At 34.1% G+C, this 17,242-nt stretch overlaps 1 protein-coding gene and 1 long non-coding RNA gene across 12 annotated transcripts in view; one reads left to right on the top strand and one right to left on the bottom strand.

Annotated features, from left to right (window-relative positions):
* Window positions 1-17,242, top strand: part of CEP126 (centrosomal protein 126) — a 115,648-nt gene that overhangs the window by 92,193 nt on the left and 6,213 nt on the right. For 3 of the 10 annotated variants that reach the window (XM_086338877.1, XM_086338873.1, XM_086338875.1), the window contains 4 exons: window positions 5,139-5,251; window positions 8,749-8,824; window positions 10,373-10,582; window positions 16,925-16,989. In XM_086338877.1, coding sequence (XP_086195003.1) covers window positions 5,139-5,251; window positions 8,749-8,824; window positions 10,373-10,582; window positions 16,925-16,989 — 464 coding nt within the window. Of the gene's footprint in view, window positions 1-5,138; window positions 5,252-8,748; window positions 8,825-10,372; window positions 11,659-16,924; window positions 16,990-17,242 lie in introns of those variants that run through there. The other 7 variants (XM_086338878.1, XM_086338874.1, XM_086338876.1 and 4 more) reach the window with 4 other exon arrangements.
* LOC147357305 (uncharacterized) overlaps window positions 12,277-17,242 on the bottom strand; it is a 35,818-nt gene continuing 30,852 nt past the window's right edge. For both annotated transcript variants that reach the window (XR_015141755.1, XR_015141754.1), the window contains 2 exons: window positions 15,951-16,041; window positions 12,277-12,679 (listed from right to left, as the gene is read on the bottom strand). This is a non-coding gene — a long non-coding RNA (uncharacterized LOC147357305). The remainder of the gene's footprint in view (window positions 12,680-15,950; window positions 16,042-17,242) is intronic.

Genomic DNA, 17,242 nt, shown 5'->3' with positions numbered 1-17,242 from the left:
CAATGTTTTAGTTTCGGGTATATAGCAAAATGAATCTGTTATACATATATTCACTCCTTTTAAAATTATTTTCCCACATAGGCCATTACAAAATATTGAGCAGAGTTCCCTGTGCTATACAATAGGTCCTTTTCAGTTATCTATTTTGTATATAGTTGTGTGTATTTATCATCCCAATCTTCCAATTTATTCCTCCCTGTCTGCATTCAATATACTTTTTTAAGTCTCTCAATTGTGAAGTGTATCTTACATACAAAATAATATACATAATATACAAGAACAAGTTAAAGACTAATAATAAAAGAACCCAATGCCCAATTTCAAAAACAGAAAATCACTGGCATTGTTGAAATCTCACATGCCTCTCCTTGATTACATCCCCTTTCTCTCTTACAAAATGACACTATATAGACTTGTGTAAATGATTCCATGCTTTGCTTTATAATTTTACCATATGTAAATATATCTCAAACAATATATTATTTAGTTTTGCTTTAGTTTTGTAACTCATATAAATAGAACCATTTCACCTATATACTTCTATGATTTTCTTTTTTTCAATTAATTTTGTGTTTTGGATTCATTATTATTGATTAGTTTAGCTGCACTTCATTTGTATTTGTTTTGTATTACATTTCATTAAAATTGCTGTGTTACAGTCTATGGAAATTTTTCATTTTCCTACTCCTGGCCATTTGGCGTCTTTCAGTTTGTCACCTTTGTGAATAGTGCTTCTAGGAACAGTTTTGTACATCTGCTGATACACATGTTGCTGGGTATGTGTATTTCACCCAGGTTAAGTATACTGCCACAGGTAATGCCAAATTATTTTCCAAAGCAATGAGAGTGCCTTTACTACATGCTCACTAAACCTCCAGTAGTCAAACTTTTTAATATTTTCAAAAGTATGGGTGAGAAATGGTGTCTAATTATAACAGTTTGCATTGCCCTAGTTACTAATGAATTGAGCATTTTTCATATCTTTATGCACAATTTGCATTTCCTTTTTTGTGAAATGTCTGCTCTTGGGTTCTGAGTTTTTCTTCCTTATTGATAGAAGTTCCTTATATCAATATATTCTAAGATTCTACATCAGTTATATATATTGCATATATTTTCTGCCAATTTGTGATTTGTGTGGTCTTTTTTTTTTTTGCATTTTGCTTCTATCTTTTTAGTTTGGCTTTTTTTTTTTTTTAACAGAAGCAAGATATCTATCTTGACAATTTTTCTTTAAGAAAAGAAAAAATCAAGACAAAACTAAACAAACAAAAAAGAAAACTTTACTATATCTGTTAGAAACTTAATATAATTTTAGGTGATAATAACCAGATCTTTGGAAGTACTGCAATAGTCTACATTATTTTAGGCTATGTATTTTAAGAGCCGTATATAAACAAACTGGAGTGAGCCAGAACTGTAGAAGGAGGGGTTGTGTATGAAGGCCAATTAAAGGAGCTTAAGCCAGAGAGACATGTACAGGCTCTGTACAAATGTTTGAAGGTTTATTATGTAAAAAAAGGAGGAAACAGAACTAAGTGAAGGGGTAAAATGTGCAAAAATGTTTTCAGCTCAGCTTAAGGAGGAATTTGAGCTAATACCACCAACAATTGAGGAAGGTACCCCATGGGGAAGTGGCTCCCCATCACTTAAGCATTCAAGCACAGGTTGACTGTCCACCTCTGAGTGATTTAGGTTTATGAGCAAGAGGTTGAACTAATTAACATCTAAGATCTCTTCCAAAGTTATAATTTCATGAATGTCTCCAGAATTTCCCCTTGTTTATAATTAACAATACTACAGATTTTAAAATATGTAATACTTTCCTAAAGATTAGTAGCTTTATTTTGTGTTTTGGTAGTAATTCTATCATATTTAGAATTTTCATATGGGACAAGAGGTTTGGCTAGAGATGCCAGTACAAACTATATTAGTTTTGCAAAAATACCTATATTCTCAGCTATTATATTAATTAGTAAATAGTATTTAAGTTCATGTATGTGAATTGAACAAAACATGAACAGTTTTAAGCAAATATTTTCATCTGTTCTTAGGATCAATCTATAATCCACAAAACTGAACATCTACACAAAGAACAATCAAAAGCAAATAATTATGCTACAAATCAAGAAAGTACAAAAGTATTAGTAGATCTTGCCTCCAGAAGATTTATTAACAGGCTGAATGAAGAGAAAAATTATTGATACAGCAGTCATGTAACCAAGTTAATTTTCATTTAAGATATTTTTAGAACTGTTCAAAAATAGAAAAATGGAGACTTTTCAAGATTTAGAAGACAATCCAAGCATAATAAACAGTATTAAAACTTTATTGGTACCCAAACTATCTCACTATAAGCTATTAACATTTAACATATCTAGCATTTAACATATCTAGCATTTAACATGGAGAAGGCAATGGCACCCCACTCCAGTACTCTTGCCTAGAAAATCCCATGGACAGAGGAGCCTGGTAGGCTGCAGTCCATGGGGTTGCTAAAAGTCCGACACGACTGAGCGACTTCACTTTCACTCTTCACTTTGATGCATGGGAGAAGGAAATGGCAACCCACTCCAGTGTTCTTGCCTGGAGAATCCCAGGGACAGGGGAGCCTGGTGGGCTGCCGTCTATGGGGTCGCACAGAGTCGGACACGACTGAAGTGACTTAGCAGCAGCAGCATTTAACATATTTAGCATCCCCATATTAGAATAAACATAATACAGTGTTTTTTAAACTGTTGATCATGACTCATTAGCAGGTTATAAATCAGTTAATGAGTAGTAACCAGAAATTTTTAATGAAATATAATTGTAGAATGTTCTAGAATAGAAACTACCAGAGGGCACTGTATATTTTAAGAGTAAATATGGTTCACCAAACTATATGTGCATCACAGGTTACAATGGAAGATATCTTTCTATGAGACACAGTCAAATCAAAATGAAAATTACTAGCATAGAGAGTAAGAGCTAGAATTCTAGATTTTAGAGACTGTTTGAGCTGGATCTCACCTTCACCCTTTACTGGCTCTGTGACCTTGAGCAAGTTACTAACCCTTGCCTGTGCCTCAGTTTTTTTATCTATAAAAATAGTGATGATAATAGTGCCCATAGTATAGAACAAGGCCTTGGCAACTATAAATGTTCAACACAGTAGCTAAAATTATGTTAGTATTTCTTACTCTAAAAAGTCAGATGTTCAGTTACTAGCCAGCTTTCTTGAAATTTGAAAGCTTTTATGTCTTTGTTGTTATATAGATACAGATATTTACTTACTTATAGTGTATGTATATAATTATATATATGTTATATAGAGAAAATATACAGATAGTTAGCTATGGTAGCATAAATATCTGTGTTCTTTCAGTACATAATTTCGGCTAAAAATATTTGTATATTTTTTCCTACCTAAGCCTGTATGACAGAAGCACACATATACACTCCCAAGACATTTGTGTGCTTATACACACTCATTGCATTTTCCACCTTTCAGGCCAAGAATCTCATTAACTATGTATCATTGTTACTTTGTACTTTAGAACATAATGTTCCTTTTGACTCAAAGATCCTTATACTTGGAGGCCTACTACTCCTTTAAGACCAAGCTTAAACATAACCTCTATGAAAGCTTTCTTGATTCTCATAAAGGCTCTGTGTTTTCACTTAATTCTATTACAACTTCACTTACAGTTTTTTCACTTTACTGTAATAATCCATTTAAATTTATATCCATTCTTCTGGAATACTTCGAGTTTTTATTGTACCACCATTAACAAAAATGTTGAGCAAATATCACATACGTATATACCATACATACATATTACTCTACTGATATATACATTAAGCACCTTAGCCAGAAATAGAAAAAATTTTTAACTGAGACAAGGATGAAATACAGACTTTTAAAATAATTTTTATATTTTGTATCTTATAAATCATACATTTTAAAATAATTATAAAAATAGTTTTATGTATTAACATGCAAAAATTCTCATATAAATAATTTTCTGAATGGTTTCAAATGTCTTATCAATTATGATGACTTCATTCTATATACCATCCTTAGATATCTCAAGGCATAATACACAGATTGAGGTTTATTGTTATTTTTTACAATTTTAGATTTATGATCCTTTGTTATAATGTAACTATACTGTCATTTTATTATGTGGCAAAGAGTTTGTAATGAGAATAAGATGTGTATCAGCTCTGTCTTTCTCATTCACCTGTGCTTGCACTATTAGTATCGTCTTTATGATTTTGCAAGACTATGTTTTTAATTAGTCATAGAGAAAATAATAAGTAAAATAATAATAATAAAACATTACACATACAATAAAAGCCCTACAAAAGTCATTGTAGCCTCTTTTCCACTTTGTAAGGATTCATTCAGATATTATGCTATGCTATGCTATGCTAAGTCACTTCAGTCATGTCCAACTCTGTGCGACCCCATAGACGGCAGCCCACCAGGCTCCCCCGTCCCTGGGATTCTCCAGGCAAGAACGCTGGAGTGGGTTGCCATTTCCTTCTCCAATGCATGAAAGTGAAAAGTGAAAGTGAAGTTGCTCAGATACTATGAGATATCCATAAATCCAGGGCACACATAAAATTCAGTGCATTGAAGGACACAAAAGAACACTAATGAAAATAACACTGCCAACCTCACACACTTAGAACCTCTGCTCTTCCTCCAAAATAACTGTTTACTGTATGCAATGTGCATACTTTGTATGCATACTATATGCATCTGCCTTGCAAACTCACAAGGGTGCCAGTATCAATCATGTTTTACCACAGTAAATTTTAAATTTCTAGTTTTTAGTTAATAGAAAATGAAATTTTAACATGTTCTTCTTGTGCAACAGTGATTTGTTTTGCATATCCTCCTGGTGTTCTGCCACAACACTTTAGAGGTCACTGCTCTAAAGTATAGACCCCTCAAAAGCAGAGATGTTTAAATCTTTATGGTACCTGTGTCATGTATAGTACATGTAAGAGAAGTTCAATAAAAGCTTGCCAACTGAATGAATGAAACTTAGGGTTTTCTGTGGTGTTTGAAGGTAACTTGGAATTTTACAGTGGATATATACTGTCTACTCATGTAAATTTTGACTTTGTCGTGGTATTTGTTTAAGATTCTAGTGTTACAAGAAGAAAACGAATTGTAGAAAATAAGCACAAAAGTCTTTTAGAGCAAAAAAGACAAAACCCTGGATCTGTAGGACAGAAGTACAGTGAGCAGATGAATGTAAGTACCACGTTAGTAGACATCTCTATTCAATAGTGAAAAATTCTTGGAAAACAGAATGTTCTTAAAGGTCTGTGCTCTGCCTGCAAACTGTTCCACAACATAAATGATATAGCCGAAGCCATTGTGAAGCACTGGAACTCTCTATGCTAGGAGCTTATTGTACTATCAGATCAGATCAGATCAGTTGCTCAGTCGTGTCCGACTCTTTGCGACCCCATGAACCGCAACACGCCAGGCCTCCCTGTCCATCACCAACTCCCGGAGTTCACTCAGACTCATGTCCATTGAGTCAGTGATGCCATCCAGCCATCTCATCCTCTGTCGTCCCCTTCTCTTCCTGCCCCCAATCCCTCCCAGCATCAGGGTCTTTTCCAATGAGTCAACTCTTCGCATGAGGTGGCCAAAGTACTGGAGTTTCAGCTTTAGCATCATTCCTTCCAAAGAAATCCCAGGGCTGATCTCCAAATGCTATATTCTAGTTTGCCTAAATGATCAGTTACTAATGAATATTTTAAACCAAGCTTAAGAAATCACATCATTTTATTTGTTATTATGTATAGTCAGCTCTGGGGAAAAGCTGAATTTATTCACAACAATATTAATATTTAGCTATACATTAAAAAAGGGAAAAAAAGAAAAGTGAACCAGAGCCATTGAAAATAAAGCAATGTGCTTACAAAGACTAATATAGTTCCAGTGTGTTTAAATGCCCTCCTTGAACCTGAACTTCCTGGAAGACATGCCAAGAAGGAAAATAGAGTGTTGCATTGTTCTCAGGGGATATCGATAATGACTTTGTTTATATCATTGAGAATCTCCTATACAGGACCTTGAAGTTCATAATAGATATCTCCCTATTAACAGTCAGCAACAAATAAATAAGGAGTTTCCTGTGCTGTTTGAAATAGAGGCCTTCAGTAAAGGTCAGAAGCATAATAATGTGGATTTAAAAGTTAGTAGAGGCGATTCTGTGAGAGCTAAGTAAGTGTCACCTAAATATAACATTTTCTAGAGGTGTAATTTGATCCAAGGATTGTATTTAAAATATTTTTTAAAACCTAGATGGATGAGTGATACAATTTGTAAAGTTTAAAAATAAAAATAAAATTAAAAAAAATAATAATAAAAAAGAGAAAAAAATTAATAAATAACACCTCTGATCTTTTATAGAATTGAAAATAGAATGTTTTATGAAAAATTTGTATTTCAAGTTAAAGGTAGAAGGTCCTATTGTTTGAATATTGTAGGAACTATTAATTTTTATATGGCTAGTTATTAATATGGAGAACAATCAATCATGATTTAGCAAAACAAATCATTAGTTTTTTTATTTATGTAAATAATGCTGTCACATTACCAGTACACTTTTAGTGTTTAATAACAAACATAGTACTTAATTATAAATATAACTTCCTGATTACAAATGGAATAATACCTAGTAAGTCCTTCCTTTTTACCTTCCATGTTGTTCATATCAAACATCTCAAAATCTCTAAAGTCAACAATTTATCTTTATTTTCTCTTTATTTTTGTCAATATATATTAAATTTATAAGTAATGTATAGTTGTTATAACAAAAAATGAACAAACTGAATTTTAAATGCCATTACTACTGTCCTCTCTAAATTCATCCCTGTCTTCCTGTGTCTTTTTCTGTTTTCCTGTGTATTGCTCCTTTGCATTCTATCTTGCTGCCTTTAGAGTCCATTTCTATTCTTCCCAGAAGCTCCACTTCCACTTTCACATACTCACTCCACTTACACATCTACAAAAGTCTCATTAGCTTTAAAATAGGTCAGTGTTTCCTGACTCAAAACAAAGTTTTGAGGTTTCATTTTTTTTATCCCTATTGTTTTGTTTTGACTTTTGGTTTGGGGTTGAGTTTGGTTTTGTTTTCACTCAAGAGGGTAAACAAGAATTCAGTTTCTATAGCACTGGCTCTTGTCACCTTGTTATTAGGAAATGTATTTTATCACACTGGATTTTTCCCAACCACTACTTCTGTGTGGAGAGAATCGAAAAGAGGTCAGTTCAGCTCAGTCGCTCAGTCGTGTCTGATTCTTTGCCACCCCCTGAACCGCAGCTTGCCAGGCTTCCCTGTCCATCACCAGCTCCCGGAGTTTACTCAAACTCATGTCCATTGAGCCGGTGATGACATCCAACCATCTCATCCCCTGCCGTCCCCTTCTCCTCCTGCCCTCAATCTTTCCCAGCATCAGGGTCTTTTCAAATGAGTCAGCTCTTCACATCAGGTGGCCAAAGTATTGGAGTTTCAGCCTCAACATCAGTCCTTCCAATGAACACCCAGGACTGATCTCCTTTAGGATGGACTGGTTGGATCTCCGTACAGTCCAAGGGACTCTCAAGAGTCTTCTCCAACACAATGAAAGATAAAAAAACTCACAATTGCCACTTTGTGCCATGGTCTCAGTCCAGGTTGTCTCAAGTCTATAATGGAGATCAGGCAAGGCTATGAGAGCTATTGAAGCAGGGTTTTTGCAGAAACCTGCCTCAGTTACTCTTCCAATTAGACTGAACAAAGGCTAGGTATAGTCATAGCCAGGCAACTTTATCTAAGAATCATTTCTTAAAGTGGAACAGAACGAGAGTAAAGAATCAAAGTAGACCATATCCAGGGAAGGAGAGTTGGTATCACTCAAGAGTGTTGAATGGAAATGCTAGTTGCCAGTGCTCTGATATTTCTTATTGCCCAGTTCTGCGCAGCATTGAGGCAGCTGTTTCTTTTCTAAGTATTGTCATCTAAGATGCTTGCTTGTCCTTGGCATAAAGCCACAATCAGAGACTTTTCGGTTAGTAATTGTCACCTACCCTTACAATGATAAACCAGACTTAGGGTAATTTTTTACCTTTCCTTTAGTTAATACTTTTGATTAACACCCAACTTACTTCCCTCTTCCAAATGTCCAAGATGATATTGCAATCTGAAAATGTACCAAAATTGACATAAAACATTTTTCTAATCTTTAGTTACCATGAAAGTGGAAGTTACTCAGTCGTGTCTGACTCTTTGGGACCCCATGGACTATACAGTCCATGGAATTCTCCAGGCTAGAATACTAGAGTGGGTAGCCTTTCCCTTCTCCGGGGCATCTTCCCAACCCAGGGATCGAACCTAGGTCTCCCGCATTGCAGGCAGATTCTTTACCAGCTGAGTCTCAAGGGAAGCCCAAGAATACTAGAGTGGGTAGTGTATCCCTTCTCCAGGAAATCTTCCTGACCCAGGAATCAAACAGGGGTGTCCTGCACTGCAGGTGGATTCTTTACCTACTGAGCTATTCAAGGAAGCCACTTAGTTTCCATAGAAAGAGCTTATTCTAATAATTCCTAATTTCTGCTCCAAAAAAAGGAAATACGTATTATATGAATAGTGATAATTGAAAATAAAAACAGCAAATAAAAGTTTTTAAGCCAATATATATATCACTAATTTTAAATATGGAATTATATTCTGATTTAATGTTCTATTTTTATAGAATTTTGGACAAAGTATCCAGCTAAGTTCAAGTGAGCCAAAACAAACTACAAGGGGTACTTCTAATATTGAAGAAGGTATGTTTTAGTTTAAACATTTTCTTCTCAGCTTTGTTCCCAATGATTTCTTTTTTGTTGTTCTTACATATTTTCCAAAGCTCTTACATATCACATGACTGTTATACCACCAATTAGGACCTGAATTCTCCTCACCCTGCACATTTAGACTGTTGCCAGTTTTTATTTGTTCTAAATAATAATATATTGAACATCTTTCTACATCATATTTTTTCCTATTTGATTATTTAAAATTAGAATACCTGGCTTAATTGGCACCCAACTAATATTTATTGAATGAAACTCTGTGTATTAAATGAGTACTAGGTCAAAGGAAATAAATTTTGTTGTGGCTTTTTTTTATATATTCCTGTAGCATTTTCATGAAAAGTATTATCATTCAAAATTATTCTGGGGTGTATGTGAACTTAAGGTAAATATCACATCTCTTATTTGCATATATGACAGAGAAATGGTGTGTTATTAGTTCTTATTTGAGTACCTTTTACTAATAATAAGCTTAATTGTTTCTGTATGTGTATTTATTTTGGTGAATTATTTCTTCATATTCTTTTTTCCTATAAATATTGGAGTTTTAGTATTTTCTCACTCATTTCTGCAAACTCTTTAAATATCAAGGATTCTGATCCTTATGCTAGTTATAAATGTTTTTACTACTTTATTATGTGCATTTTATTCCACTTATGTTTTATTTTCACATATAGAAGTCTTACTTTACATTTTTTCATTTAACAAATAATTATTGAGAGCTAATTTCCTGCCTGCAACTAAATATTTTGGATACATAATAATTAATCAAACATGTAAAAAGTCTTGGCCTTCAGAATTTAAAATCTATTTGGGAAGACCAACCTCAAAAAATTTTTTTTGGTTTTGTCTTAGTGATTTGTGCATTACCAAAGAAACTTTCCGATGAAGAAAGTTAGAAATGTTTCTTTTCCCTCTAGATTACTTTAATGATTTGATTCATTAAACTTAACTCTTTAATTCCTTTGAAATTTGTTTAAATAGATGATGTGAAGTGAAACTCCAAAGTGCTTATTTTATAAGCAACAAGCTAAGTTATTTGACTCATCTTCTTTGAAGTATTTGATCCTTCTATAGTCATATGGTCTTTTATTTGGTCAGTTTCTAAGCTTTCAATTCTGTCCAGCTGATCATCTAATTTTCTAAAATTTCTGTAAGTTCCTTTTCTCTTATCATCATAATTGCTATTATAAGACAATCTACTTCATCTCTTTATTCTACTAATGAATAATAAAAACAACACAGAAATAATCTACATATACGTAATGTATTTTTTCCTTAGTTAAACTAACACCTATGAACTTTTATTACCTCACTGCCATCATTTTGAGTATCTGTTTTTTACTTAGCGATAGGAAAATGCTAGATATAGAAGACCCTGATAAATAAAATGCAAAGTAACAAAAGATTTACTGGGTTTCTGTTTGTGAAATTAATACATACAGGCGTGTCAGTTATGTATAAGGACAGATCCCAAAGACAAAAAGGGATCAAAGAATAGTTAATATAAAGTTTCTGTAGTTTCAGGCAGTACTTCTGAATTTTTGATGGCTGAAAATCTAGTGAAAGCTTCAGTGCCTGAGGATGAGATTCTAACTGTCATGAATAGCAAGCAGCTACAGCAAACAAATCTGGCTTTAAATAAAATGCAGCAATTTAACATCTGTGCACTATCAGCTGAAGAACAAAAGATCCTACAGTCCCTTAATCATCTCAATGAAAGATTATACTGTAAGTATGGAAGAACACTTTTTGTGTGCAGGAAATTTTGTATTTTATTCTTAGACAATTTTTATTTAAAATTTAATTTAAAAATTGAAAATGAAAATGCAAAATGTGTCCAGATTATCACCTATTTGAACCAAGTATATAACAATTTAAAATTTATCTGAATGTATATACTATTTCAAGTATACTATATTCATATCATTTACAATGATACCAGTTTCACTGGCAGGCTTAATTGTCTTTTGGCAAAGTGTGAATATACTTCTATTTCAGCAATGTGACAAGCTAGTTATCTGTACTTACCATCCATCTAAAACAACCATAGATCCAGGATTATTGTTGTCATTCAGTCACTAAGTCATGTCTAACTCTTTGTCAGCCCATGAACTGCAGCATGCCAGGCCTCCCCATTCTTCACTGTCTTCCTGAGTTTGCTCAAACTCATGTCCATTGAGTCAGTGATCCCATCCAATCATCTCATCCTCTGTATTTACCATCCATCAAAAACAACCATAAATTCAGGGTTATGTACTTTAAAATCTTAAATATAGCAATAAGATGGTGAGAATACAGAAATTCACAGGACCAGGAACTAAATATAAATAAGATCCTAGAGCAATAAGGAGAGTGCTGCTGCTAGCTTTTCTCTTGAGAACATTTAACCCACAGAGTGAAATTGAGCTTTGCTTTTCATGGCCTCATGGAAAAATGGGAACAGAAGACAAAATCCATGGCCTACTTAAAGATGAGTAGTCTCATGGAAGACCCTCCCCCCCTAAAGTTGGGCCTACCGAGGAGCTACATCCTATGCAGTCTCACACTCCCAGAGAGACAAAGAGAGAGGTTAAAAAAAAAAAGCTTGCCTAACAAGTCTCAGAATTAAACAGATGAGGGGCGAAGACATGCAAGCTTTTTCACCCCTCTGTATGTCTCTGTATGTCTATGTAACTCTTTAAGAGGTTTTTGTCAACAACAGTCTCTTACTAAAGGAAATTCTAAAAATTGTACTTTAGCAAACCGAAAGTGATCTCAGATGGATAGTCTGAGAGGATAAATTTGAACAAACATTGTATAAAAAAAATAAATGTAATTAAAAAGTAGTACGTGATTCAAAGAGAAAACAGAGTTTAAATACCTATCAAAAATATTACATAAATTGGAGAACATAAATGGTGTTAAAGTGTACTAGAACTCTCGTATGGTTATGGAATTGAGTAAAGATAGAGATTAACTTTGTACATGCTTGCTAAGTTACTTCAGTCATGTCCTACTCTTAGCAATCCTATGGACTGCAGCCCACCAGGCTCCTCTGTCCATGAGAGACAGAAATTAACTTCAGATGTTGATGAATAAAGTATGTCTGTGCTCATTACTAAGGTCACAGGGGAAAACTAGTTTAGATGAATTATTATCAGATGAAATTGACTATAAAGCAGAAAACATTACTAGACATAAAAAAAGATGACTTCATGATGATCAAAGTTTTAATACAGGAAAATCCTATAAAATATTTTCATTGTATAAACATTTAAAAACATAGACTCAAAATGTATAAAGTATTTTTTAGCCATGATTAGGGGATATTTTAACATTAATTATAATTAATTACAATCAGTAATTGATAGAAGAAATAGACCGAAAAAATTGGTATATAATAATCAAACATGATTAACATTCTTGATCAAAGGGACACATTCTTTGTAAGCTCACACTTAGAACATTTATTAAAAGGAACCAATATTATCCTATAAAACACATTGACACATTTCAAAGGATTGGAGTAATGCACATCCTCTGACCACAAACATGAGTAACAAAAAATAACCATTAAGAAAAACATTTTTAAACAAACCAATGTTCTGGAAAATTAACTATAATAGAAATTACAAACTATTTAGATGTGAACACTAATAAAAATATTTTCTATGTATGTATTTATCAAGGTCTCTCAACCTTGTCACTACAGACATTTTTGGTTGATAATCATTTGTTGTGGGGGGCTTTCCTGTGCCTTGTACCATGCTTAGCAGTATCTCTGGCTTCGAAAATCATAGAATGTCCCCATCATGATAAGTGTCTTCAGACATAGCCAGATGTCCTCTGAATGGCAAAAAGAAAATTACCTATGGTTGAGAACTACTGAATATTTTTTTATATGTCATATATATAAAAATATATATGTATTTACTGTGTGCATGTATATATTCCACATTTGCATAAAATGTAGAAAACTGGAATATATCAATCACACACTAAGAATGAGAAAAAACAGATAAACAACAAAAGTGTAGGTTTTCTTGAACCCATTAGAGAGCTGAGATCCCAGCACAACCAAGTAGCCTGACATCCAAGGAAAGACAGGAACTTCCAAGGAGAGACAACATGACCGTTGGCTCACTGTGGCAGAATATGGTGCAATGCCAGATTCCATACAAGCTGATGTTAGGAATTATGTTTAAATTGCTAACAGATAAATGTGGGCTATTACTGGAATATAAAACCCCTAGGAGTCACAGACACAAGAGTTCACACAGCTCACAGATTCTTATTTATAAACTTGTACTGTGTATTCATAAGAAAAAAAGCAGAATAGGAGACTAGAGAAATCCTTTCTCAGTGGCGTAGTCTTGGAGAAGGGGAGCAGCCATCACTTTAGGAAAGGTATCAAGCTCCATGCAGAACCTTCTTTCCTGCAGAATGAAGGTCTGGGCTTCCCAGGTGGCACTAGAGGTAAAGAATCCACCTGCCAAAGCAGGAGACAAAAGAGATGTGCGTTTGATGCCTGGGTCAGGAAGGGTCAGGAAGATCCCCTAGAGTGGGAAATGGCACCCACTCCAGTATTCTTGCCTGAAAAATTCCGTGGGCAGAGGAACCTGGTGGGCTACAGTCCATTGGTGTGCAAAGATTTGGACACGACTGAGCAACTCAGCACACACACACACAGGTATTGGGATAGAGGCAGCAAACTTTGCTGATTGCCCCCAGGGCACAAGTGAAGACTTACTGGGTGTAGCGGAAACGTAAGAGAAGTAGGCTTCTACTCTTGGAGAAGGGGCAAAAAGGAGGCAGAGACCCATATTATTAGAGGTATCATGCTATTGGAGAAGGGGCACAAAATTGTCTTGCACAAAACCTTCCAAAGATATAGTGCACAAAGTGGACTGCCCTGGAAAGGAGGAGCAGAATGACTGAGGAGGCATAGAGGACATGCCTAAGGCTTAAGCCTGGAGCAAGACAACAGAAAGACTCCACTACTCCCCCACTACAAGGCCAGCGAGTACCAAAGAACAAGCAATGGAAATCAGCTGGAGAAAAGCAAGAGCATAGAGAGTCTTGTGGTACTGTGCAGACACACAGGGAGGCAAAAACTGAAAGTAGAGGGGAAAATTTAAGGGAAAAACCTCTGATACCTGCAGAAGCACAAAATAACACTAGAGAATTTTGAAACCATTGATGTACTGAAGGTAACCATAGCAACAATAAAACTCAAACTGAGTTGATTAACGACACACACACACATACATACACACCAATTGTCTAACAGAAAAGACATGCCCATTTTCTGGCACAAACATATTTACCCCAAACAAGAAGTTCAGCATTCAGTCAAAACTTAAAAAGCAAGGAAAAAAACTCATAGTCAAGGGACAAAGCAATGAACAGAGTGAGACACAGATGGCCCAGATGTTGAAACTGTTGGATAGATAATTTTAAATAACTATGACTAATATGTTAAAGGTTATAGTGGAAAAGGTGGGCCACATGGGAGATTACAAGCCTGAACAGATAAGAATTTCAGCAGAGAGATGGAAACCATACAAAAGGGTCAAATAGAAATGTGAGAAATAGGAACACTGTAACAGAAATTAGTATTCTATGTACTTGTCAGCAGATTCAACAAAGCTGAGGAAAGAATTTATGAATTTGAAGATAGGTGAGAGAAAATTTCCAAACTGAAACACCAAAACGTTTGAAGGAAAACACCAGAACAGAGGATCTAAGAGCCATGGGACAATATAAACCAGTCTAACAAACATCTGATTGGGACCCCAGTGTGAGAAACTGCAGCCTTTTTCACTGGAATGAGCTACTGATTGGATTTAGGTAAAGCCCTTTCACATAGGATGAGAACCCATTCTTCGATCCCAAATAGCTATGAAGAACTTCTGGGGTCATTCTGAGACAAGTTGTTTGTCACTTCAAATTGCAACAATTGGGCACCAAATAGAAATTAAATTGAGCTCCTATTACATAAGTAAAAATCGGTTACAAGGTGATTAAAGATTAAATATGAAATATATATATAAAGCTTTTAGGAGGTAGTATAGAAAATATTTATAATCTCAGGATTTCAAGGAAAGATTTCTTAAGTAGAGCACAAGGATCATAATCCATAGAGGAAAAAGATAATAAATTTTACTGTATTAAAGTTACAAACTTTTCTTCATATCAGAACATTAAAAGAAAGAAAAGGCAGGCCACAAAACAGAAGAAAATTTAATACATCGTTCAAATATATAAAGAACTTCTATATATCGATAAGAAAAGTCAATTTAGTAGAAAAATAGGTGTGGGAAGATGAACAGGAACGTCACAACAAAGAAAATGCAAATGACAATAAGCACTAATAGATTATTCAACATTTTTAGTAATACAAAATAAAACAATGAGGTACAGTTATATACTCATCAGAAAGACATGAGTTTAAAAGCATGGCAATGCTAAGTGTTGGCAAAGACATACAGCAATTAGAGCTCTCTGATAATGCTGATGGGAATGTAAACTGAGGCAATCTTTTAGGAAATGTTTTGCTACCCATGTAATAAATTGAACATGAACATACCCTACAACCTAGCAATTTTACTTCTAGGTGCATATCTAGAGAAAACTGCACATGTGTATCAGGAAACATGTATAAGTACGTGTAGTGTGTGTGTGTTAGTTGCTTAGTCGTGTCCGACTCTTTTCAACCCCATGGAGTGTAGCCTGTTAAGTTCCTCTGTCCATGGGATTCTCTAGGCAACAATACTGGAGCGGGTTGCCATTCCCTTCTCCAGCATATAGAGATCATCATAACAACAAAAGCCAAAAATTTTAAAATATATATATATATATACACACACATATATATGTGGTATATTCAGGTTCTGGATTACTATTCAACAAGGAAAATGAACAGCTACACACATGGAAAATTAGATCTACACACGTCATCATGGATGAATCCAAATAATATATAATTTTGAGCAAAATAAGGCAAATCTCGGAAATACCATTTATGTAAAGAAACATGCAAAACTAGACAATTATTTGGGGGATATGTATACATGTATTAAATCTATAAAGAAGCAAAGCCAGTTTAGTGCATTACCTCTGTGAGCAGGGAAGAGAATGCAATCCCCAGAGCATCTGAGGTATTCCAGGATTTCTCCAAAGTGATGATAATGTTCAAATATCTTAGTCTAGGTAGTTACACAAGACATTAGCTTTATTATTACTGAATAAATATGCACGTATGTTTTACATACTCTATGTTAATTTCAAAATTAAATGCTTAATACATTAATAAAAGACAGTGTGCTGAATCTACAAAAGCAATACATAACTAAAGCTGTAGGTTTAAGGTAAAATTATGCAGCTGTGCTGTGCTCAGTAGCATCCAACTCTTTGCAACCCCATGGACCATAGCTCACCAGGCTCCTCTGTCCATGGGATTTTCCAGGCAAGAATACTGAAGTGGGTTGCCATTTCCTTCTCCAAAAATTAAGCAGATATAGAATAAAAGCATCAAGTCAGTTTTTTTGGAGGGTTCTTTTTTTCCTTTAGATACTTCCACATATCTTAAATGCTTCATATAAAAGATTCTGTCTTAATTTTTTTCTTTTGTCCAGATCCTTGCAATTATATGGACAAAAGCAAAAACATTGAAAAGGCAAGAGCTGACCAAATTACTAAACTTTTTGCACCTCAGTAGCTAAACATCTCCTCCTTTTTCCTGAGATCCTCCAAGAATGAAATTTGTTTTTTGTTTAAAAAGATAGAAAAATTAAAAAAGAAAAAAACAAGAAGATAGAAAAATTTTAAAGAAAAAATAACCTAGCATTTGAATAAAGATTGGTATGGAACAGTCAAAGTACTAGGAATGTCTTTTTAGGAACATAAATTTTGTGTATAATAATAGTTTTTAATCAAATTAACTCGACTGTTTCTGAGTATAATAAGGAAAAAAGTTTCTTATTCAGTTTTCAATATTTTGACACATCAGAATTTAATATTTGATTCTTTAGCCAGTCCTTTCAATATATATAACTAAATTATTTATATATCATGGTATAATTATTTCAGATATACAAGAAACCATTTGCAAAAATCCATCCATCAAAAGTACTTTACAAATAATACCACTTCTGGTAAGTATTTTCAGAGTATTTTTTGTTTTCTTTTTTTAGGAAACATCATGTTTTTATATGTAAAAATCCTTTATTGGTAATAATTTTTCTTGAGATTGACTTTTAGGAAGCTTTTCTCCCCAGTCAACTTTTTAATTATAAGATGTTTTCTTAGAATCAAGCAAATATCCTCTCATTTAAAAAATCATAATATAAAGATTTTTACATTGAGAGCATTTCATCAATTGACAGATGGTAACCATTAACTTTCTCT

The sequence above is a fragment of the Bos grunniens genome, chromosome 15, assembly GCF_055505025.1.
Source record: "Bos grunniens cultivar Pamir isolate PY7600 chromosome 15, Bosgru_T2T1.0, whole genome shotgun sequence".
NCBI lineage: Eukaryota > Metazoa > Chordata > Mammalia > Artiodactyla > Bovidae > Bos > Bos grunniens.
The sequence above is the reverse complement of the archived record's forward strand: the minus strand, read 5'-3'. Positions and strand labels throughout refer to the sequence as shown.